The following is a 23,306-nucleotide window of genomic DNA, read 5'->3' on the forward strand; positions in this document are numbered from 1 at the left end:
GTCATATTCATAGGGTTTTCAAAGGTCTATTATTCTAGAAGTCAGTGGCCAATTCTTCTTCCTACTGTGTCTTAATTTAGGAGTTCCACTTTCGTCTGCCATCTGACAGACAAGTACTATACCCAAAAAAGCAAATGATAAACAAGCAAACATAGTTGTATCTAGAGTAGCAACATGCAAAGATACTTCCCCATTACAAAAACTGACAGAAAAAAATCTATGCCTTTGAATTGCGATGCTGGAGATGAGTATTGACTATACTATGGATCACCAAGAGAACAAATAAGTCTGTCCTGGAGAGGATGAAACCAGTTTGTTAGTTGGAGGCAAAGATTTTGAAACTCTGTCTCACATACATTGAACATGTTGCCAGGAGAAAGACATCATGCTAGGAAGGGTAGAGAGTCAGCACAGAAGAGGAAAATCCTGGATGAGATGGATTGACACGTTGACTGTGGCACTGGGGTCAGATGTGTCAGAGACGGTGAAGTTGGCTCAGGATAGGACAGGGTTTCAGAGCCATTGTTCATAGAGTCACTATGAGTCAAAGTTGACTTGATGGCACCTAACAAAACAACATACAATACATAGGGATTATTCTCCACAATAGACCATAGTTTATACTAGAAAACAACTTCAATAAAATAAAAATTATTGAACACAAAGCATCTTTTTTAATCATAATGCTATAAAACTAGAAATGAATAGCAGAAAGAATAAAGGAAAAATACATGGAAATGAGGTAACAGAACAGTATCTTTCATTGAATATAGATAAAAAATTGTTAACAAAATTCTGCCAACAATAAATAACATAGATGATAAAGACAATTCTGAACCTCTTCATTTAGTGTGTAGTGACTGGGTCTTAAGCTTGCAAACTGGCATGTAAGATACAACTAATGGTGTCATCCCATTTGAACAAAGAAGAGTGAAGAAAATCAAAGACTCAAATAATTCGGTCCTAGGACATGAACCATAGCCTCCACTAGCCTGAGATCAGAAGAACATCATAGTACCTGGCTACTACTGCCAATGTCATTGATCATACTAGAAGTTTTTAGGAGTGGGAGGAAAAAAATGTAGAACAACATTCAAAATTATGAAAAAAGACAAGACTTACAGATCTAATAGAAATTAGTGGAATCTCTGAGACTAAAACAAAGGATAAGAACCACTTGATTGTTTCAGTTGGCACAGAAAAGGCATCTGATAAAATTCAACACCCTTTCCTGACAAAACACTTTCAACAAAATAGGAACAGAAGGGAAATTGCTCAATCTAATTAATGTACAAAAACCCAACAACCGGTATATTTTTCAGCAGAGAAAAATGTAAAACACTTAATTTGAGAAAAGCAATGAAACAAGAATGTCATTTATTACTACTCTTGTTCAATATTGTACTTGAAGTCTTAACTAGAGCAATATAATAAGTAAGTGAAGTAAAAGGTACCCAAATTGGAAAGGAAGAGTGGCTATCTTTTTTTCATAGATAAAATTATACAGTAGACAGAAAATCAGAAAGATTCCACAAGATATTACTGGAATTAGTAGAAGGATTTAGCAAAGTGGCAAGGTACAAGAACAATACACAAATATCAGTTGGGTTTCTCTGCAGTAATGAGGACAACTCTGAGAAAGGAAATCAAGCAACCAAGCAACCAATACCTTTCGTAGTGGCCACCTTCTATAGAAAGATAAAATATCTAAGAATAAACCTTATTAGGTAAATCCTTTTTCACATTGATTAATGGGTTGCCTGATGCTGGTTCCCAACACAAGACGGTCTTTACATTGCTTTCTTGTGGACCCAGCCCTGTGAAGGCCTTCACCCTGACCAGGAATGATTATTCCTTGAAATCCTCCGTACCCCTGGAGCTGCTGCTAATTGATCATGTTAAATTCACTGACTACTTTAATGAGCAATCCCTAGCTCATAGACGAGAAGCTTGTGAACATCCTGAGTTCCATATCAACATCAGTGGGCATCAGAATAATTTGAAAAATCTCTAAAATGCAGAAACTCAGGGATCCACTAATAAAGAACTGAAATTGGTAGGTCGAAAGTGGGTCCTGGGAATTTACATTTAGGCATCCCACGTCACTGGAATTCTGGAGGGGGAACTCCGCTTGCCTCTAAAGAGCTGAGTGGTACCATGCAGGGGGTCTCAGTTCCTGTCAAAGCTAGGGTGGAACTTCCTTGATGCCTTCCAGCTGCAGTCTAATCTGCTACAGACCTGCACCTCCGCAGGCTTCCCTATCTCAGTGAAACCAGCTCTGCCCTTTCAGTGTTCCCCCACAAAGAATGTGATCACCCTTCTTACTCTCCTATCCTTAAACCTTCTCATCCTTTTTATCACCACTTCTTACTATCAGTGTACCAGCTTTACTTGGATTGATCTTTTTTTTTTGGGGGGGGGGCATCACCAGAATACAGTTTAATTATGACCTGGCAGTCATCAAATGGATTACATTTAAAAAAATACACACACACACACACACACACACACACACACACGTAAGCCTCCAGGGTCAAGAAAAGAAATGAGGCAAATTGAAAAACTAAATGAACCAGATAGTAGTAGCTGGTTCCCTCTGAAGTTTCCCTCAGGATAGTTAACACTCTTGCATGACATCCCACACATAGTTTTATCCAGTAAAGTGAATAATTAGAGGTCTTGGGATCGAAACGGTCTCAACATATTATCAGACTTTAAATGAGTAAGGCCAGCTCATTGGTCGCATCCAGCTGCCCATCCCCACGAGCCTAGGCTCTTTAAGAAATCCAGCACAGACTGCAGATACCCCATTGTGGCCACTACAATGCCAGTTGCAAGAGCCTGGTTGCATAGACTCCAGCTCTAACTCTCTTTGAATGTGCTTAGCACCTACTGGTTCCAATGGTTTAAGTTCCACTAGCTTCCTCCTCTACAATGTAACATAGGGTTGCAAGTCAGAAACGACAATATGTGTGGACAAGTATGTTCTCATTACTTCTTACTACAAGTGTACTTTCAGCCAAAATCATATTAATGACTACTTGTTAGAAATGTAAAGGCAATTGAGATATAAGTGTAGTCAGTGTTGGAGAAGAATGCTGAATACCCCATGGATTTCCAGAAGAACAAACAGCTACATCTCAGAGAGGATGCAGCTTGAGTGCCCCTTGGAGGCAAAGATGATGAGGTTTTGTCTCACGTAGTTTGGGCTAGTTGCTAGGAGAGGCTATTCTTTGGAGAAGGACATCATGATTGGAAAGGTGGAGGGACAGTGAAGGAAAGGAAGTCACTCAGCCATGGAGGTTGACACAGTCACTGCCGCTATGTACTTGAATATGTCAGAGATTGTGAGGATGGAACAGGGTTGGACAAGTTTCATAACTGTTGTTTATAAGATTGTTAGGAGTCGAACTCAACACCACCTAACAACAGTCGTTAAATTCACACATAAAAAATAAAAACAAAAGCAACGGACACACTTGGGATTTCTCAAAGTGACAAAATAAAAAAAAAAAACAATTCATATTGAGCTGTTTTAGTGAAGCATTTCATATGTAAAATACTGAAGACTGTTATTGTTTTTATGTGCAGTTGAGTAGACTATGACTCATAGCGAGCATGTGAATCCAGATCTGAACCTTGCTGTCCTGCACCATTCTCACAATCTCTGTCATGTACCAGTCTGTCTTGTTGAAGGTCTTCCTCTCTTTTGCTGACCCTCTACCTTTGCCACCATGAAGTCTCTTTCTAAGGAGTGGTTCCTCCTGAAAATATGCCTGAAGTTAGTGAGGCCAAGTTTCACTGTCCTTGCCTCTAAAGAGTCTCTGGTTGCATTGTCTGGATTTATCCTAAGTCGTGTCCCTCTGCGGCTCTAAACTCTTTAGCAGCTTCCCCTCTGACTAATGCTAAAGCCAAAATCCTTGCAAGGACTTGCCAGGCTTGTATGAGAACTAACCAAAAGCACTTCTCTGCCTTCTAGTCCATCCTCCAGCTCCTTCTGTTCCTCTCATGCACCAGGTGTGCCTTGCCTGACACAGTGAGGCTCTCTCCATCCAGCCACCATTACCTCCCTTTACCCGACACGGTGAGGCTGTCTCCACTCAGTGACCATTACCTCCCCTTACCTGACACGGTGAGACTGTCTCCACCCGGCCACCATTACCTCGCCTTACCTGACACGGTGAGGCTTTCTCCACTCAGCTGCCATTACCTCCCCTTACCTGATACAGTGAGGCTGTCTCCACTCAGTGACCATTACCTCCCCTTACCTGACATGGTGAGGCTGTCCCCACCCAGCCACCATTACCTCCCCTTACCTGACACAGTGAGGCTGTCTCCACTCAGCCACCATTACCTCCTTCATTTCTCTGCTCTAAAATCATCCCTGGTGATCACCATTCAAGAAAGCTGAGTGCCCCTACTCCTTCGGCCTTTTCCTTCCCTACTCTTAACATCATCCAAATAATTTACTTGTTTGTGGACTGCTGGCTTGGAGAATTAAGCTTCAGGACAGAACTTTTTCTTTTTTTCATTCCCTGCTTCTAGACTGGTGCCAGGCCTACACCGAGTTTTCCATAAACATCCCGTGAATTGTTTAATGAGTGGAATGAAATTTGTAGGGACATTTGCCTTTCACTAACATGCTTTTGAAGTGTAAGTGTGCAAATCAGTGTGTGCATGTGTATGGAGGAGGGGTAGGAGCAGAGCAGTGGGTGGAAGAGGGATTATAAAGCCAGCCCTAAATTCCTCCTGCTGGGTGAGGAATTTCTCTCCTTATCTATGGCTGGAAGAGTGAGCTCAGTAAAGTTCTTTCCTGAGAATACTATTTACTCAAAACAGTTACCTTGATTTATAGCCCAGCTTACCAAGAGATACTTGACCCATCAAAATTACAGTTTCAGCATCATAAAACCCTTTCTTGGTAGCCCAAATTTCATTTATTGAATGTTTGTAGAAAAATGCACTCTGTATTCCAATTGACTTATGTTTCCACAAATTGCATTTGTAAGTTGCCAACTGCACTATTGTATTTCTCTTTACCATAGAAAGCTATGACAATTTTTTAGTTTTTTTTTTCTGTTAAATTCATCCAATTCTCCATATCTATAGTGTCTCTAGGGAGTATTATGACCTAGTGGCAAGAAGTTGTCTTGCTATCCTGAAGGCATACGGTTCGAATCCACCAGCTTCTCTGCAGGAGAAGGGTGGGTCATCTCCTCCTGTGCTATTAACTGCCTCTGAAAACCCACCAGAGGGTCTGCTATGGGTCCATTCCAACTTGATGACACACAACAACAACAACAACAACAGCATAGTGTCTCCAGCATTCCAAGTCTTGCCCTGCTCCCGAGGGAATAGACGTTCCTCCTGGAATAGAAATTGAGTGAAAAAAATACACCTTCGCAAAATACTGAAGTTGAGGGGTTGCAATCCAAATGTACTTTTTTAACTTCAGACAGCAGAATGCAGAGTGCCCTCAGGTCTATTCTGACACTTAGTGACGCCAAAGGACAGAATCTTCTGTAAAGACTGCAGTCTTCACAGAAGCAAATTGCCACATTGTTCATCTAAGATGTGGCTGGTGAGTTTGAACTACAGAAATTTTGGTTTAGTAACCAGGCACCGTGCTACCAGGGCTTCTTGTAGGGCAGAACAGTGTGGGGATTTTTAGTTTTCTTTTTGCCTGGATTTCCTAAAAGTAATACCCTTTAGTCCTGCATGGAATTGCCTTTTAACTTGATGCTCAGATGTGCTTTAAGAGGAAATACAATTGGAGGCAAATGCAGATGAGGAGGAAGAGGTTGTCATTCTGATTTTAGAGAGGAGGAGGCTGAAGGGTCTGCAAACCCACCTGAGCAGGTTTTGAGGTTGTGTTTTAGAGCATTTCCCCCTTTCCTGTTCTAAGAAGAGTTCTGGGGAGCAGTTTGCCCCTTGAGGAGCCCCCTACATCAGTCACCCTTCCTGACATGCAGCTGTGAGCCAGCCTGCTTCAGTCCCTCAGCCTCACCTGTTTGTCACTTTCCGAGCTGGAAAAAACCAAGTTCTTGACACCCTCAAGTAACATTCTTTTCTTTTTTACACAAAATCCTCCCTGAAATTTTAAATGAGTTATAGACACGTATATCATTCCCATGCAGTAACAGTTATCCTATTTTTAATCATCATCCACACTTTCTTTCCTGCCTTGAACTTTTACTATTAGAAATGTTCAATATTATGCCTGATTTTCTATTTTTATCAAAATGGAATTTCTCAACTGAGTCATCAAGACCATATGCCAAATCTTGAGTCCATAACTCGATTTTAACTAGGTTCCTAATCAGATATTCCACTGGAATCAAGTTCATCTGTTTATCCTGAAAAATACTTCGTTGCTTCTTCAAGATCTGTAAGCATCATAAAGTACTATTCAAAAGCTCTTGTACTGCTCTAATTTTTAATGCGCTATAATATAAATCAGGAAAGGAGTGTATCAGGGATGCATCTGTCCCCATGCCTTTTCAATCTATATGTAGAACAGATCATTCGGGAAGCAGAGATTTATGAGGAGGAATGTGGCATCAGGATTGAAGAAAGACAACAACCTACTTCATGCAGATGACACAACTTTGCTTGCTGAAACTGAAGAGGACCTGAAACACTTGCTGCAGAAGCTCAAGGACTATAGTCTTCAATATGGATTGAAGCTCAATATCCAGAAAAGATCCTCACCACTGGGCCAATTGGTAGCATCATGATAGATGGAGAAGAGATTGAGGTCGTTATCAATTACAGCTTCCACAATCGACACTATTAGCACCAGCAGTCAGGAAATCAAAAGTCGAATTGCACTGGAAAAATCTGCTGTCAGGGACCTCTGCAGAGTGCTGAAAAGCAACAATGTCAGTCTAGAGACTAAGGTACACCTAATCAAGGCCATAGTCTTCACAATTACTTGTTATGCATCAGAGAGCTGGACAATGACTAAGGATAACAGAGGAAGAATTGATATATTCAAATTGTGGTGCTGGAGAAAAGTCTTGAACATACCATGGACTGACAGGAAAACAAATAGGTCTGTCTTGAAAAGAGTGAAAACCAAGGTTCTCCTTGGAGGCTAGGTTTTTTAAGGTCTATCTTACATACTTTGGGCATGTGGCCTGGAGAGACCAATCCTTGGAGAACGACCTCGTGTTTGGAAGGATGGAGGAACAGCACAGGAGAGGAAGACCTCGGATGAGATGGACTGATACCGTAACTAGGGCTACGGGGGCTGGTGTGTTGAAATTAGTGAGACTGGCTCAGAACAGGGCAGGATTCAGAGCTGCTGTGCATAGGGTCCCTATGGGTCGAGGCAACTCGTTAGCATATAACAACAACAACAACAACAACAACATAATACCTATCTTGATGGATCTTCTCCTCGGTCTTCTACGTTAAGCTTGATTTATGAAGTATGACTCAAACTTTGCTTATTCAAGTTAATATTGATTAACCCAAACACCTGATCAGCTCTCATTATCTAGCTTTTGTGGTTAGGTGCTGTCAAGTATTAGAGGGTAGGAGGTAAGAGCATGGATTCTGTAGGCAGATTTCCTGCGTTCAGATCCCAATCTCAGGCAAAGTCATTCCTTAGTATCTCTTTCCTTTTTCTTTGTATCTTTTGTTGCTTCTTCCTAGGCTGCTTTGTAAATTGAGTTAACTATAAAACTCAGAGAATGCTGCCTGCCATATAATAAGCACTATTTAATGTTAACTTTTATTGTTATATTGTCATTTACTGATAGCAGAATTTCTACTAGATGCATCTTTACCGATGTGCTGCGCTATCTTCTCCATTTGTTTGGTTCTGTTCTCTCCTGGAATATTAAGTGAATATTGATCTTTCTCGTCACTCTTTCGTTCATCCAAACTTAGTCTTGGAACACAGCTACCACTTAATGCATCCTAAAAGTAAGGTATCTTTCATCCTTGAAGCTGGCACTTGAAACTAAGCCAGTGTTTAACACTAGGATTCTGTCAGCCAATTTCAGCCCCTAGAGACCCGGAGGTAGAGGTGTGTGCAGCCACTTTGCCACCTTGTGGCCATGCTTGGGGTTGGCATGCTTCAGTGTTCTGGGAGAAAGCACCCTCTCTTCCTCTCCTGGTCATTTGCAATGCCTACCTCAATGACTCCTTCCTTTCTGGACAATGGCATTTACTTCAGTTCTCCTGTTTCTTTGCAAGTACAAATGGCTATATTATTTTCACTCTTTTTAACATGAGATACTAAGAGATTGGCTGGTGAAACCTTTATTGATCCGTTAGAGCTACCCAGAAACCTCTAATTTTGGCCTCAACTTTCAATTCATTGCCACTGAGTTGGACAGACTCATCGCTAACCCTTCAACAGGTTTTCAGAGGCTGTAAATAGCATGGGAGGGAATGGCCCATCTTTCTCCCATGGAGCTTGTGGGATTTGAACTGCTTGTCGTGTTATTGGAAATGCAACTCCTTAGTCACTAGGTCACCAGAGCTCAATCACTTCTTTGAAATTCTGTGAGAGTCATAGTCACCCTAACAAGTCCTTTTTGTTAAGGATTTCACATTGATTCTTACTAGGTCCCTAATCAGATAGTCTACTAGAGTCAAGTTTGTCTATTTGTCCTGTAAACCCCTCTGTTGCTGTCTCTTCAGGGATCTGTAAGCAACAATAAAGGAAATTTCAAAAACTACTGTACTGTTCTTATGTGTTTTTAATGTGTAATTTTGAATATCCATTTTGATGAATCTTCTCCTCTGTCTTCTACCATTAAGCCTGACTTATAAACTATAATGCAAACTGTGGGTCTATTCTTTAAAGTTTTTCCTTTAGGGAGATTCTCACTCCCACTCCACCTTATAGTGAGACAAGCTATATGAGGGTTCAGTTACTGATGGAGGACAGCATGTTTGGAAAGGTAAAGGGTCGGCAAAAGCTAGGAAGAACCTCAGTGAGATGGATTGACACATGACTGTAACACGGACTCCATTGGATGGGGGGGTGATGAGAATGGCATACGACAGGGGATGGGTTAGTCTACTGTTCACGGGGTCATCGCACCTAACAGCAGCAGTGACAGTGTGTTATCATTTTGATATTCAAAACTGTCAGTTTCATGCATTTCAACCTGACATAGGGATTTGCTTCACCAGCTTTGAAAATAAACTTCCAGGGAAGCAGTAAAGCAGTACTGCTTTGCCAGAAGACAAAGCGATTTTATTCCCCTGAGTTGAATGTTATTCCTGTCTCTTAAACATCAAAACCTATTTGTTTACAGCAAATCCAAACTGATTTTATAGGAGCAGATGTCATGTCTGTGAGGAAGCTTGGCAGCTCTGGGGCTGGAATCACTTAGTCCTTTTAACACGAGTTTGTTTTATTTTTCAGTCTTCACATACAATGGTGCCAGCAAGGAAACCTGCGAACAAAACCACAGACAGTGCTCCCAGCACGCCTTCTGCAGGGACTACAACACTGGCTTCTGCTGCCATTGCCAGTCCAGGTTTTACGGAAACGGGAAGCACTGTCTGCCAGAAGGTGACTGGGGCTGGCGTGGCGGGGGTCCGGGGATGTTCCGTGCACATTCCTGGAGCTGCTACTGACCCTGCACCGTGCTGCTTGGATTAGAGAGCTAGCAAGTTGTACGTGCACAATAAAAATGTGTGTGGAATGAAAATATTTGGGTTGATTCTCCAATTTGGTAGTGATCCCGAAATTTTTCTCTCATTTCCAAGCTCATCAGAGCCAAATTTGAGGGAAGAGAGGGAAAACAGAAGAAAAGAGACCACAGGCCTCTGTTCCGTAGAGGAATAATGGATTGGTTTGGGAATTGGTTAAAACGGCTTGTGAAAGTAGATGCCTGGAAGGAAGTTAGTGGTGGGATGACCGAGGATGACTGTTCACTCTTGTTTAGGGGCACCTGTTCGAGTCAACGGGAAAGTGAGTGGCCACCTCGTCGTAGGCCAAACCCCGGTGCACTTCGCCAACGTGGACCTGCACGCTTACATCGTGGGAAATGATGGCAGAGCCTACACGGCGGTCAGCCACATCCCGCAGCCTGCGGCACAGGCCCTGCTCCCCGTCATGCCCATCGGAGGCCTGTTTGGCTGGCTCTTTGCTTTAGAAAAACCAGGCTCTGAGAATGGCTTCAGCATCACTGGTAAGTAGGGATTCTAAGAGGGCTGATACTCATCAGTGTAGCTCCTTGGATCTGGGCTTGATGATGAAGGAGGCTTCCTGTGTAACCTTCTAGAGCCACAGCACAGCCATAGTGTCCTGTCTGGAAAAGGGACAGATGATTTGCCCTTGCAGTTGACAGTGAGTGATTTCTTCTGAATGTTGTCCAAACTGCTTTGAGAAATAGGATGGTTCCTTTTGGAATGTTTGTTGCCTCTCAACCCTATGAGTGGAAACTAACTAATTTATCTAGTTTTGCTTGACTCATTCAAGTATCTATAAAAGAGAGGTGTAAAATGGTAATTTTAGTGTACTTTGAGGATCCTTGGTGGCATAGTGGTCAAATACTTGGACGTTAACTAAAAGATGAATGTTTAAAACTTGGAAATTTCTCTATGAGAGAAAAATGTATCAATCTACTTCTGTAAAAATTCCATACTTGAAAAACTTACTGGGCAGTTCTACTCTGTCCTATAGGATTACAGTGAGTCTGAGCCAGAATTTACATGATGACAGTTGGTTAATGGGAGATGGCTTGATGGGAAAGAGGGTGACTTGTCTCTTTCTTCAACCCCATGCCCTCCTGTTGTTGTTACGTGCCATCGAGTCACTTGCTACTTGTCATGACTCTATGTATGACAGCCCTAAACCCTCTTTTCTATGCCAACCTTATTGTCTCTGATACACCAATCCCAATTACCCCCATCACTGGATCAATCCATCTCATTGAAGGTCATCCTCTCTTGTGCTGTCCCTCCACTCTCTCAAGCATGATGTCCCTCTCCAAGGACTGGTCCCTCCTTGCAATATGCCCAGAGTATGCCAGACAAAGCCTCAGAATCCTTACCTCCAAGGAGCAGCCTGGTCTCACCCTTTCTAGGATGAACCTGTTTCTTCTCCTAGCAGTCCATAATATATTCAATACTCTTCTCCAGCACCACAACTCAAAGGCATCAATTCTCCTTCCATCATCCCTAGTCATTGTCCAGCTCTCTGATGCATAACAAGTAATGGCAAAGACCATGGCCTGTATCAAGCCCACACAGCGTAGGTCCCTCCTGTTACTGACTTATAATATAGAGAACAATGCCTCTCAGATTTTCAAGTGCATGCAAATTGCCCAGAAGTTTTGTTGAATTGCAAATTCTCATTTAGTAAACCTGAGATGAGATTTGCGAGTCTTCGCTTTCTACAAGATCCCAAGAGATGCTGATGCTGCTGGTCCAAGGACCACCCTCTGATAGAAATGTATATATGATACTTCGTGGTTTTTTTCAGCTCCTCATTTGACTGAACAAATATGTTTCCTGGTGGATTTATTTGTATTTCAGAGGAAATAAAGTGCTGTGGGAAGAGCTTTCCCTTCTAGCTGCAGTATTCAATAGACAATCATAAAATCTTGGCTTTCGTCCACTCAACTCAGTTCATTACCACGGAGTCAGAACTCTGAGGGTCACAGATGGCCCTTCAGGGTGTTTTCCAATGTGGAACTCCCTGTGAACTATACCACCAGAGCTCCGCTGGCTTTATTGTGATTTAAATTCAGCTTTGAAAGTAGATTGGTAAAATATAGTTTACTTAGTTAAATTTACATTCCACATAACCATAAAAAAATTTTGAATAAGTATTCCCTAAATAATGCACAGACTTTATTTATTCTAAAAAAATGGTTTATTTGTTGTTTATGTAAAGTTAAAATTTAACTGGTGTCATGAGTTTTTTTTAAAGCTAAATAAAGCAGCTTTGTTTCCCATAGAAAACAAATTACAACAAAGAGGAGTGACATGAGGCAGGATGAGAGCACATTCCTTAGTAACATTTTTTGAAGATGAATGAATTAGCGGCTGAGAGCACATGGCATGGGCCATCACATACTCTCTTGGGCACGATGTCTAACAACAGTAGAAGTGAGGAGAAGAAAAGGTGTGCTGATATTTGTTTACACAAAGAGTCTTTTCATAATTTTGTTATGACTTTCTTTCTTTTCTCAGGTGCTACATTTACCCATGACATGGATATTACCTTCCAACCTGGAAATGAAAAGCTTCATATTACTCAGACTGGTGAGGGGCTTGACCCCGAAAACTATCTGAGCATTAAGACTGACATTCAAGGCCAGGTGCCTTATATCCCAGCAAATTTTACGGCCCACATTGCCCCCTACAGGGAGTTTTACCACTATTCTGACTCAGGTATGTGCAACCAGCTGTTCCATCTGTAAAATGGAGATCGCACACTTTCAGAAGTTTATTATCAAAATTAAATGAACTAATATTTGGAATGTCTGTAGAATAGTAATGGCACATAATGTGAGCTTTTATTATTTTTATTCACACATTGTTGGTGTTAGGTGCTGTCAGATACAACTCCTAGCAACCCTATGAACAACAGACCTGAACTCTGTCGTGTCCTGTGGCGTCCTCATCATCTCTGACACACTAGAGCCCATTGCTGCAGTCACTGTGTAAATCCATCTTATCGGGGGTCTTCCTTTCTTTCACTGATCCTTCATTTTTCAAAGCATGATGTTTCTTTCCAAGAAATAACCTCACCTACCCCTACTTCCAAGGAGCGCTCTGCCTGGCCTTTTTCCAAGACTATTATCAAATACAGTATGATTGAGCAAGGCCCTGCCTCACCCACAGTTGCTATTTTACACAGTGGATTTATTTGGGTTATCCTGTTCTGCTTCTCCTTTCATGTGAGGGCTGGAAGCCAGGCAGAATTGTTGTTGTTAGGTGCCATCAAGTCAAGTATGACTTATAACAACTCTGAACGACAGATCTCAACCCAGTCCTATCCTCTACCATCCTCATAATTTCCGACATACTCAAGCCCATTTCAGCAGCCACTGGTTTAATCTGTCTGGCTGAGGATCTTCTTCTCTTCTACTATCCTTCTACCTTTCTAAGCATGATGTTCCACTCCAAGGAATAGCTTCTTCTAACCACATACATGCTCAAAGTGTAAGAGATGAAGCTTTGTCATCTTTGCCTCCAAGAAGCATTCTGGCTGTACTTTCTCCAAGACATTTCTGTTTGTTCTTTTGGCAGTCCCTGGGCTAGTCAGTACTCTTCTCCAAAACCAAGGAAAGGAAAGGGTCCTTTCTCTCTTTCTGAGACTGTGAATCCAGAGCCCAGCCCAGTTGCCTGACTGCCAGCGGCTGTGTGACAACTCTAGGACTCACCTCTTGTAGCTGACAGCCATATAAATTGCTGGGCTCTGAGTCAGATTGAGAGAAAAGGCTCTTTCCTTTTCCTGGAACACTTCAGACTTACCTGTGTGAGGGAGCTCTGGTGATTTAGTGGTAAAGAATGATGCTGCCAATGGAACAGTACGCAGTTCAAATCCACCAGCTGCTGTGCAGGATACAGACAGACTTACCCGTGTGAAAGACAGTGGAAGCTATCACTGTGTGATGTAGGGGATGGACTGGTGAGAATCTTGGAGCATAGTGTCAGGCCAGCTTGAGTTCCAGTTCCACCCCTACCATCCTCACAAATGGAGCTTAGATGCTTGACCTCTGCCCACAGTGCCTACTTGATATGACTTTCATGGAGATTAAACAAGGTGATATATGCAGAGCACTCGGTGTGGAAGACGTATAGTAGTACAGTTATTCTTTGCTTATGATGATGACAATGGTTATTCTATCTCCTTTCTTTCAAAATGTGGTTTGCATCCACTCAGGTTCTGGAGATTGCCTTCCTAGTACTCTTTATAAAGTCAGGGAGTTCCCAAGAGGAATGAAATGAAAATTGAATCGAGAAATAGAATATTCTTATTTCTCACACTTACAAACCAGCATAATAAGCTGCTGTGTATCTGGAATTACTAAAGGTCAAGATAAGCAGTGAAGAGTAGCTTAAATATATAATTGCAACTATTAGCATTAAATTCTAAGAATGAACTTATATAAATTAAATATGTTTGCCATGCACCTGAGTCCACAAACTATCTCAGTAGAAGGATATAAAGGTACATGTAATTTGTGTGAGTCAGTTAACTATGATCTCTTTATGTGTTTTTAATACATCTATCTTTTCACTACTTACCAGTTTACCTGTATAATGTATCTATTGCAGTTGTGACTTCTACAAGTTCCAGAAGCTACTCCCTCATATTTGGTGCTATTAACCAAACACAGTCCTACAACATCCACCAGAATATCACGTACCAGACCTGCAGGCATGCCCCCCGACAACACATCATCCCCAACACCCAGCAGCTGAGTGTGGACCGAGTCTTTGCCTTGTACAGTGATGAAGAAGGAGTGCTGAGATTTGCTGTGACCAATCAAATTGGTCTTGCCGAAGGTAAGGTTTCCCTTTTCTTGTTTTTGGGCGTGAATTCCATGGAACCTGTTTTCTTCCTTCCTTTTGAAGTAGACTCAGAGTGATTCTGTGTTACTAAGAGTTACTGAGTGCCAAACTGTTTGGTGCTAGAGGGCAAAGATAAATAAAACAAGGTCTTCTCTGTCCTTGAGATGGAAACAGAAGCAGAAAGATAACCTTTCAGAACAGTGTCTCCTGTCAAGACCAGGAAATAACACATAGTAGGTGAGGCTGGTTTAGAGCAACACTCAGTTATGTAAATTAATCTATGTTTGTATGTATCTGTGAATTAGACAAGTTGCAGCTCTAGTGGAGCCAAGTTTTGACAGGGATGGTATTGATGAATATTTGTTACTGTGATAAAGTAATGAAGAACGAATGTTGTTGTTGTTGTTGTTATGTGCCACCGAGTCACCTGTGACTCATAGTGACCCTGACTACAAGTGCCCTAAGCCCTGCTCTATCCTGTGCCAATCTCATTGTCTCTGACACACCCATCCCAATTACCCCAGTCACTGAATCAATACACCTCATAGCTAATTTAATATATAATAGTGAAAGACTGAAAGCTTTCTCTCCAAAGTGAGGAACAAGGCAAGGATGCCTCTGGACACTTCTATTCAACAACCTTTCACTAGACATTCTAACAGGGTGATTTGGTGGTAGAGGAGGTGGGGGGCATCCAGATTGAATAGGAAAATGGGGGGCATCCAGATTGAATAGGAAAAGTAAAACTGTCCCTATTCTGAGATAACATGATTGTGTGGATAGAAAAAGACTATGAAGTCCACTAGAAAACTATTAAAATAGTACATTAATTCAGTGAGGTTATAGGACACAAACTCAATCTTACATAAATTAATTCTGTTCCTATACAGTAGGAATAAGCAAAAGAAAATAAAATTTAAAAATAATTTCATTGCAAAAAAATCAAATGGAAAAAGTTTATCAAAAGGAGTATAATAATTATACACACTACAACCTACAAACAATATAAACAAAGGAGACAATGTAGTTGGAAAGATGTTCTATAATCATTAAATAGAAGTCTTAATATTCTTAAGATGCTGGTATTCCCTAATACTTATCAGAATTCCAGCTGGTATCTTTGCAGAAATTGACAAACTGATCATAAAAATCATAGGAAAACTCAAAGCTCCCAGAAGAGCCAAATTGTCTTGAAAAAGAATAAAATAGGAAAACTTACCCTTTCAGGTTTTAAAACTTTAGGGAATCAAGACAGTATAATACTGGCATAAAAACAGACATACAAATCAATGTCATGTAATTGAGAATCCAGAAATAAATGCTCTTATTTGCAGTCAACTAATTTTTCAGCAAGGATGTAAAAACAATTCAATGGGACAAAGAATAAAGTCTTATAAGCAAATGATTCTGGGACAATTGGGCATCTACACGTTAAAGAATTAAGTTAGACTACTGCATATACTACGTATAAAAATTAACAACAACAACTATAAAATTCTGAGGAGCCAACACTACTATATTTTTATGACCTTGAATTTGACAAAGAACTGGAGAAATTAGTATGCTCATGTATTTCTAAGTGGTATAAAAAAATGGTATAAGCTCTGGTGCCTACTGGTAAGGCGCTGCACTCTCATACAAAGGCTCACAATTTGAATCCACCATGCGATTTAATGGGAGAAAAATGGACAATCACCTTCCAGGCTATTTACTGCTTATGAAAATCTACTTGAGCGTCAGCTATGAGTCATTTCAGACTCAATGGTATACAACAAAAACATTTAGCATAAAAATACCATTTGAACCAGCAATTACACTACTGGTAAATATGCAAGAAAAAGAAAACATATGTTCACACTTGTAAATTAGCATTCATAATGGTATTAGCTAGAAAGGCGGAAACAACCCAAATGTCCATAACTAATGAATAGATTTAAAAAAAGGTGGTATATGTAATGGAATATTATTCCGCCATGAAAATGGATGAAGTACTGATACGTACTGCAGCATTATGTAGGCATTATGCTAAGTGAACAAAGTCAGTTACAAAAAATTGCATTTCATGGTTCCATTTATATGAAATGTCCAGAAGAGGTGATAACATTTTATATACTACATAGAAGTATATGAGCATTCCTGTTTCTCCAGAAAACTAGAGGGTTAATGAAAGATAGAAAGAACCTTAATTAGATGCGTCAACACAGGGGCTTTAAAACTGGGCTTGAATACATTGGGGTAGTGAGGATGCCTAAGAATAGGGCAGGGCTCTGACCCATAGGGTTGCTATGAATCTTGATTAACGCAATGACACCTAACAACAACAATATAATGATAGAAAGTACATAGAGGTTGCCTAGGGAGTTCTTGTGGCCTAGTGGCAAGAAGCTGCCCTACAATCCTGAAGTCCAGTGGTTTGAATCCACCAGCTTCTCTGTAGGAGAAAGATGGGCTATCTCCTCTTGAGGACTTAACTTCCTCTGAAAACCCACTGGAGGGTCAGCTACGGATCAGTTCTGACTTGATAATGTACAACAACAACAACGAAAACAACAGAGGAAGACAAGACTGGGGAGAGGAGGTAGAATCTACAGAGTATGGGCTTTCTTTTTGAAGGTGATAAAAATGTTCTGAAATTGATTGTGGTGATAGTTGCATGAATTTGTGAGCATACTAAAGATTATATATGTTAAATGGGTGAATTTTATGTATGAGAACTGTATCTAAATTTCTTTTTAAATTCTAAAGATAAGAGGGGGGAAAAGCACAAAAACGTCAGAGTATTATTGCAAAGCTTGATGAACATGCAGGTAAGAAATGCTGTAGGAAAGCCAGATGATGAGAGGTGGAGACAGCATGACAGATAGGAGTCAGAGCAAGGGGACATTTTTATTCTAGAAGTCAGGCCAGTGAGTAGTGTTTTCCCCCAGAATATGATACGTATATGAGGAAAAACAGAATGCTCTTCTCATTCACATTCCAAACTGGTACTAGTCAGTTCTGATCAGTACCCTAGAGTGGTGACTCTTTCTGATGAAAAATTCTGGGTTTTATTCCTGGCATAGAGACACCTTTAGGCCTTCCCAGATTCAATGGAGTTCAATATGAAAGTGTTCCTTAAGATAGCAAGACTTTAAGGGACGAAAACTAAGGAGGCAGAGGTGTCTTAAAATGAGACTCCTGAGTCTGTCTGTCAGTTAGATTTTAGGAAACGCAATTGGATGGAGGATGCAAATATTACAAGTCAGAAGAAGAGATTATAAAACTGTGAATTTATAACATGAAAATGTCAGTTGATTTTAGAGGAACATGTAAATTTGAAAGAGAAAGATTATAATTACAGATTTCTCAAAGAGAGGTTTGAGCAAAAACAGCTGGGGGAACGCCCTTGACCTATAAATGTCCTATTCAGTCCTTTGTGGAGTGTCAGCTACTGAGCTATAAAAACAGCCATTCAGGAGACTCTCAAGCCATAGACTCCCATTCAGAGTCTGAAATCATTTAGGGTAACGTATCTCTGGGTGTGTTTTTCTCAGATATACACTAAACATAGCACAGAAAAAGCCAGCAAGCTGGAAAGTACCAAGAGCTGTTCTAAGCACCTTATATGAATCAATTCATTTAATCTTCAAAACAACCTCTGCTCCAATAAACCCAAACCAAACTCATCACTATCCTATCAGTCCAACTTCTAGCCACCCTAAAGGGCAAAATAGAATTGTCCCAGAGGGTTTCAATGCTGAGTGTCTTTGTGGAAGCGGATTGCATATCTTTGTTTCTGTGAAGTAGTTGTTGAGTTTGAAACACTGTCCATTTTTAGCAGCCAGGCACTTAAACCACTATATCACCAGAGCTCCCTTTCTACCCTATTATCTTCTTATAGATGATGACCCTAAGGTATAGAGGTGAAGAAATTTACCTGTTCACAGCCAGTAACCAGGAGCTGGAATAATTCTGACTGACCCATGGCTGCTTCCTAATTTAGATCAACATTTACAGAGGGAGGAGTGGGTATTTTTCATTCACATGCATTTGAGCTCTATTTTATCCACCCAACGTTAAAACAGCAGTACTGTTTATTCCACCTCAATAGGAGTAAAGTAGAAGGGAGAAAGGAAGCAACTGCAGCATTGTCTCAGTGTGTAGCAGCAGCTTCTTCTCAGGCCTTTTCCAAAGGGAGTTATTATCTAGCTGGAATGAGTGCAAAACAACACAGCTGCCTGTACCTGGTGTGGGAGTATTTTGCTTTCCCAGCATTTAGAATGCACTGTTGTGTCTTTTCCAGGGAACAGACAGAGCTGAAGCCCATGCTTGCTTCCCAATACTCCCTGCCTTCCCCTATGTACCAATTTGTTTGAATTTCATGTGTGGGTTGGCTGTCTCTCGTGGGGTCATAGGACAGGATCCAGCAATGCTTCCTGTCCTTGCTCCCACCTCAGGGGTCTTTGGCTGAACTAAGGAGACTTTGGACAGATGGACATGCAGTGAAGCTGAGTGGCCACAGCCAAGGACTGTTCCTTTAAGGCAAAGCCACTTTCCCCCTCTTGATTAAATGAGTAAATTAGTTCCAGATCCTTCGTCAGAGACAAGCAGTGTAAAAGGATAAAGGGAAAGAAGAAAATGTCTTAAGAAGAATAGATATGTCTATCCTTTCCTTTGGATCATAAGAGAAAAAACGAGCAAACCATGGAGAATGAATAGCCAAGTGGTTTTAGAAATGTGTGGGGAGTGGGGGAAGAATGTTTTTGGAATGTAACTTCAGCAAACAGGCCTGGCTTCATGGACTTGGAACTTCTGTTGTACCAGGCCCTGGACTCAGACAGCCCTCATTGCTTGGCTTAATAATCTGTGGTGCCATCTTGAAATTCTTAGTAATTTTTAAATGAAGGATCCTACATTTTCATTATACTGAGCTCTGTAAATTATGTAGCTTGTCCTGACAGTGAAATGTATTTTAAAACAGCACTTGTATTTATGGCCATTTTCTCTGATAATTTAGGAAAGTGAGCATATCTTGTCCAGTGGGCTGCTTTTTGCTCCCACTCTTCCCTTTAATGCTCTACAGGCTAATAAACTCCTGGCATCTGTATTTTCTCACTAAATTTCTTGCTGGGATGTGCTATGGTGACATTTTGATTCTGGAATGTATTGAATTAAGAAAGCTAAGCATTGTCTGTCTGTCTGTCTTGTTTCTCTCTCTCTCTTTTCTTGCCCTTGAGTTGGTTCTGACATGTAACTAACCTAATAGGTTTCCAGGGCTATAAATCACAGAGAAGGAGATTGCCCATCTTTGAGCTGTGGAACGGCTGGTGAATTCAAACTGCCAGAGTTGCACAGCTGTTGGATTAATGGCACAGCTTTCCATGGAGTATGAACCAGAACTCCCAAGCATTAGTGCTTATGAGTGAAAACATGTTGAATATTAGTTTCCTTTTTTTGCTGGGTAGGCTGGTCATATTGTCTTCTAAGATAAGTAATAATAGAAGGAGAGAATCAAATTCTTCTTTGATATTGAGCCTGCACTGAGGATATGACTTATATTGTTCTAAGCTGTAGCATATGCTGGGCACTGACTCAGAAATATTGGCCTATGCAGTCAAGTAATCTAGCAGCCACAGCCCTAGTGCTGTGTTTCCTTCCTGTCTGCCAGGAGGTTTAGAGACAAGGAGATAAAAGACATAATGGGACGTCTTCTCTATTTGGGTAGCTAAGTTTGTCCCAACATACGTAAATTCATTAAGTTTAAATAATGTCACAGGTCTGTTTGTCCTTTGATTTGGCCTAGATCCAATATTCCAATCAACTTCATTCATGGGACCAACAATAAACCCATGACCCTCCTTACTTTTAGGCAATAATAAGGGTATTATTTGGGCCAATTATATGTGACTTTTCTACTCCATGAATACATGGATGTGTTTTTTAAAACAAGTGGATGGTTAGAGTTTACCGGAAAGCAAGGGTGCACCGAATCAAGGTGTCTTTGGAAGCTCATAAGAAAAAATTGAAAGGGCCATATCATGGGCCATTGGACATACACTGGGGAAATAACTAGATGTAGAGGACTGGAAGTGATCCAGCCTATGAGGTAGGGTCTATGAAGCAACAAGTACTTGAGGTCTAGGCTACTGTTGATTGCTGTCACGTTGAGCATAGTTACACTATGAAAGAAGACCTGAACCTTTTCTATAGTGATTGTCATTTCTCAAAGTTCATAGAGTTTCAGAGGCATGCTGTTTAGGAAGTGAATACCACTCCTGCTTCCAAGATCTTGGTTAGGGATTCATATTTGGTAAGTTCCATCGTCAGGGGCTGAGAGATGGGGAAACATGGCTAAGGTGGAATAGAATGGTGGGTCCAGGAGGAAGTGGTGCTGAGAGCTTGAAGCCATATATTAGAGATTTTAATTCCCTGGACACATAGTGAGAATTCAGTTGTCCTAGAGTAGGTGAAAGGAAGCCATTATGGAACTATTTAGCTTACCTTTGTTGTTAGGGGCCTTCAAGTCACCTATAACTCTCAGGGACCCTGTGAACAGATCTGAGCCTCGCCCTAACTTGCACCATCCTCAGCATCTGTGATGTGCTCAAGTGTATTGTTGCAGTCACTGCATCAGTCCATCTTGTCGGAGGTCTTCCCCTCTTTCTCTGACCCTCTCTCCCACTCCCATCATGAGTAATAATTTTGCAAGGTCACCACAAATTTTCAAGTGTCACATAACTCAGACAAGTGTACAGTCAGGTTCAAGGACTCTTCTCTCTTTCCTGTGCTTGGCTGTCTTCTCCTTACAACACTCAGATTGTGCTTTTGTTTCTCTTTCCTCTCTATGTGTACAGGGGACTCAGACCCAACTCCGGTGAATCCTTGCTATGATGGCAGCCACACATGTGATACCACAGCAAAGTGTCATCCAGGACCAAATGTAGCCTACACCTGTGAGTGTGCACCTGGGTACCAGGGAGATGGACGGACTTGTGTGGGTAAGAGCCATCCTCTGTTCTCACTTGTTGTCTTGGTTTTCACTTGACTCTCTTCATTACTGCAGATCACAAATATTTGCCTACTTTATTATCGTCACTGAGCTGTGAGTTCCGTCAATAATCTGAAAGCAGTTGTTGAAGGGCTACATCATACTCTGGTTAAGTTTGCCACGGGTATTTGTGGCTGGGACTTGAGGAATGAACGTGCCTATTACGATTCCAGAATATTTTCAGTTCTTGAATTTTGTCATTTTGAGCCCGTGTTAAGTAGTCCTTAGGTAAGTTTTGGAGGCACCTGTACATTTCAGACATTGGTTCTCTCACTTTTACTTCTCCTTCTTCTTGTTGTTAAGTGCCGTCGAGTCGCAGGAAACTCATAGCGACCCTAAGAAGGAGAGTCCTCAACGCTTGGGTGCCTTTCATCTTCTCTCCAGGTTCATAGGGTTTCCAGAGGCAAGCTATTATGGAAGTGGATGCCACTCCTCCTGCCAAGCTTGTTTTAATCGGGGAGCTTCACCCCACTCTGTCCACATTGAGTAACCATTACTTCTTATATCTAAATTGTGGTAATAAAATTTTAAACTTATTTTATGAGAAAAACTGTTGAAATTTTTTTCTTCTTACGGCTTACTTTTAAAATGTTTAAAGACTTTTCCAAAAATATCTCCCTCCCTAGGTCTTATATTTGGATTACTTGAAATACAGTTTTATTATCATCTCTGATGACCTTGAAATATGCATCCCTCTGGTACTTAGACCTGCATTTCCGTTCCTGTTCAGTTCCCGCAGCCAGCAGTCTCCTTGGACCCCATGGTGTAGAACACATTAGAGTTTCAGACGCTTCACTCTGGGCAGCTTTGATTTAAACAGCACCTCTCTGATCTTCGTTCTTCGTAGATGTAAATGAATGTGCAACTGGCTTCCATCGCTGTGGCCCCAACTCTGTGTGTGTCAACCTGGAGGGAAGCTACAAGTGTGAGTGCCGGAGTGGTTACATGTTTGCTGAGGACCAGCATACTTGCATCTGTAAGCACCAGCACCATTTCTTATTTTGGCCAAAAGAGTGTTGAGCCTTGCCCTTTAGTTCATTAATATTTCCACTGTACGGAATGCACATTTTCCTTGAAAACACTCCATTGATATAGAAATAATCCAAAGATCTGGCTCAGTTCAGCCCTTCCAGTCTTGAGTTACGGGAGGATGCTTATCACTTGGGGTTCCTAGAGTTCAAAGAATACTTTAGACGCATATTCAAAAGAAGTCGAATTCCCAATTCATCCTATTGATGGAACTCACAATATAGAGAAATAGATTTTTAAATGTAGTGGAATGAAAAAGTAACTGATAGTACAAACACCCTCTGGGGGGGGGGGTGTGTGTATATATGTGTCTATTCCTGCTCTGGGAAATCAAAATCTTTCATTAAAGACTGTTTTGATGACTGATCTTGTAAACGTTCTGTTTTAACCACAAACCCATACTAACCTTTCTCAAACGTTAATATGCATGTAAACTATTTAGAAATCTTTTAAAAAGTCAGATTCATTAAGTCCTGGCGCTATGGGCTTGTGGACTACCCTGTGAGGATCCAGTCTCACCCGTTCGAAGGCTTTCACACTTGGTAATCTTGCCTTCTTCTCTTTTCAGTGATTGTGCCACCTCCTAACCCCTGTGAAGATGGCACTCACACCTGCGCTCCGGACGGGCTGGCCCGCTGCATTCACCAAGGAGGCAGCGCGTACACCTGCGCCTGTCTGCCAGGTTATGCTGGCACTGGACACCAGTGTTCAGGTGAGTATGGGCAGGTCAGCTTCAGTGCCATGCAGGACT

At 41.2% G+C, this 23,306-nt stretch overlaps 1 protein-coding gene across 1 annotated transcript in view; it reads left to right on the forward strand.

The window, feature by feature from the left end:
• The window catches only part of NID2 (nidogen 2 (osteonidogen)), a 99,378-nt gene that overhangs the window by 46,612 nt on the left and 29,460 nt on the right, over positions 1-23,306 (forward strand). The window contains exons 5-11 of the mRNA XM_006894374.1: positions 9,389-9,538; positions 9,915-10,160; positions 12,169-12,369; positions 14,263-14,493; positions 21,333-21,476; positions 22,374-22,502; positions 23,124-23,267. Of these exons, the coding sequence (XP_006894436.1) occupies positions 9,389-9,538; positions 9,915-10,160; positions 12,169-12,369; positions 14,263-14,493; positions 21,333-21,476; positions 22,374-22,502; positions 23,124-23,267 (1,245 nt within the window). The remainder of the gene's footprint in view (positions 1-9,388; positions 9,539-9,914; positions 10,161-12,168; positions 12,370-14,262; positions 14,494-21,332; positions 21,477-22,373; positions 22,503-23,123; positions 23,268-23,306) is intronic.

The sequence above is a fragment of the Elephantulus edwardii genome, unplaced genomic scaffold (genome assembly GCF_000299155.1).
Source record: "Elephantulus edwardii isolate Elephantulus edwardi_28Jun2011 unplaced genomic scaffold, EleEdw1.0 scaffold00140, whole genome shotgun sequence".
In the NCBI taxonomy this organism is placed as follows: domain Eukaryota; kingdom Metazoa; phylum Chordata; class Mammalia; order Macroscelidea; family Macroscelididae; genus Elephantulus; species Elephantulus edwardii.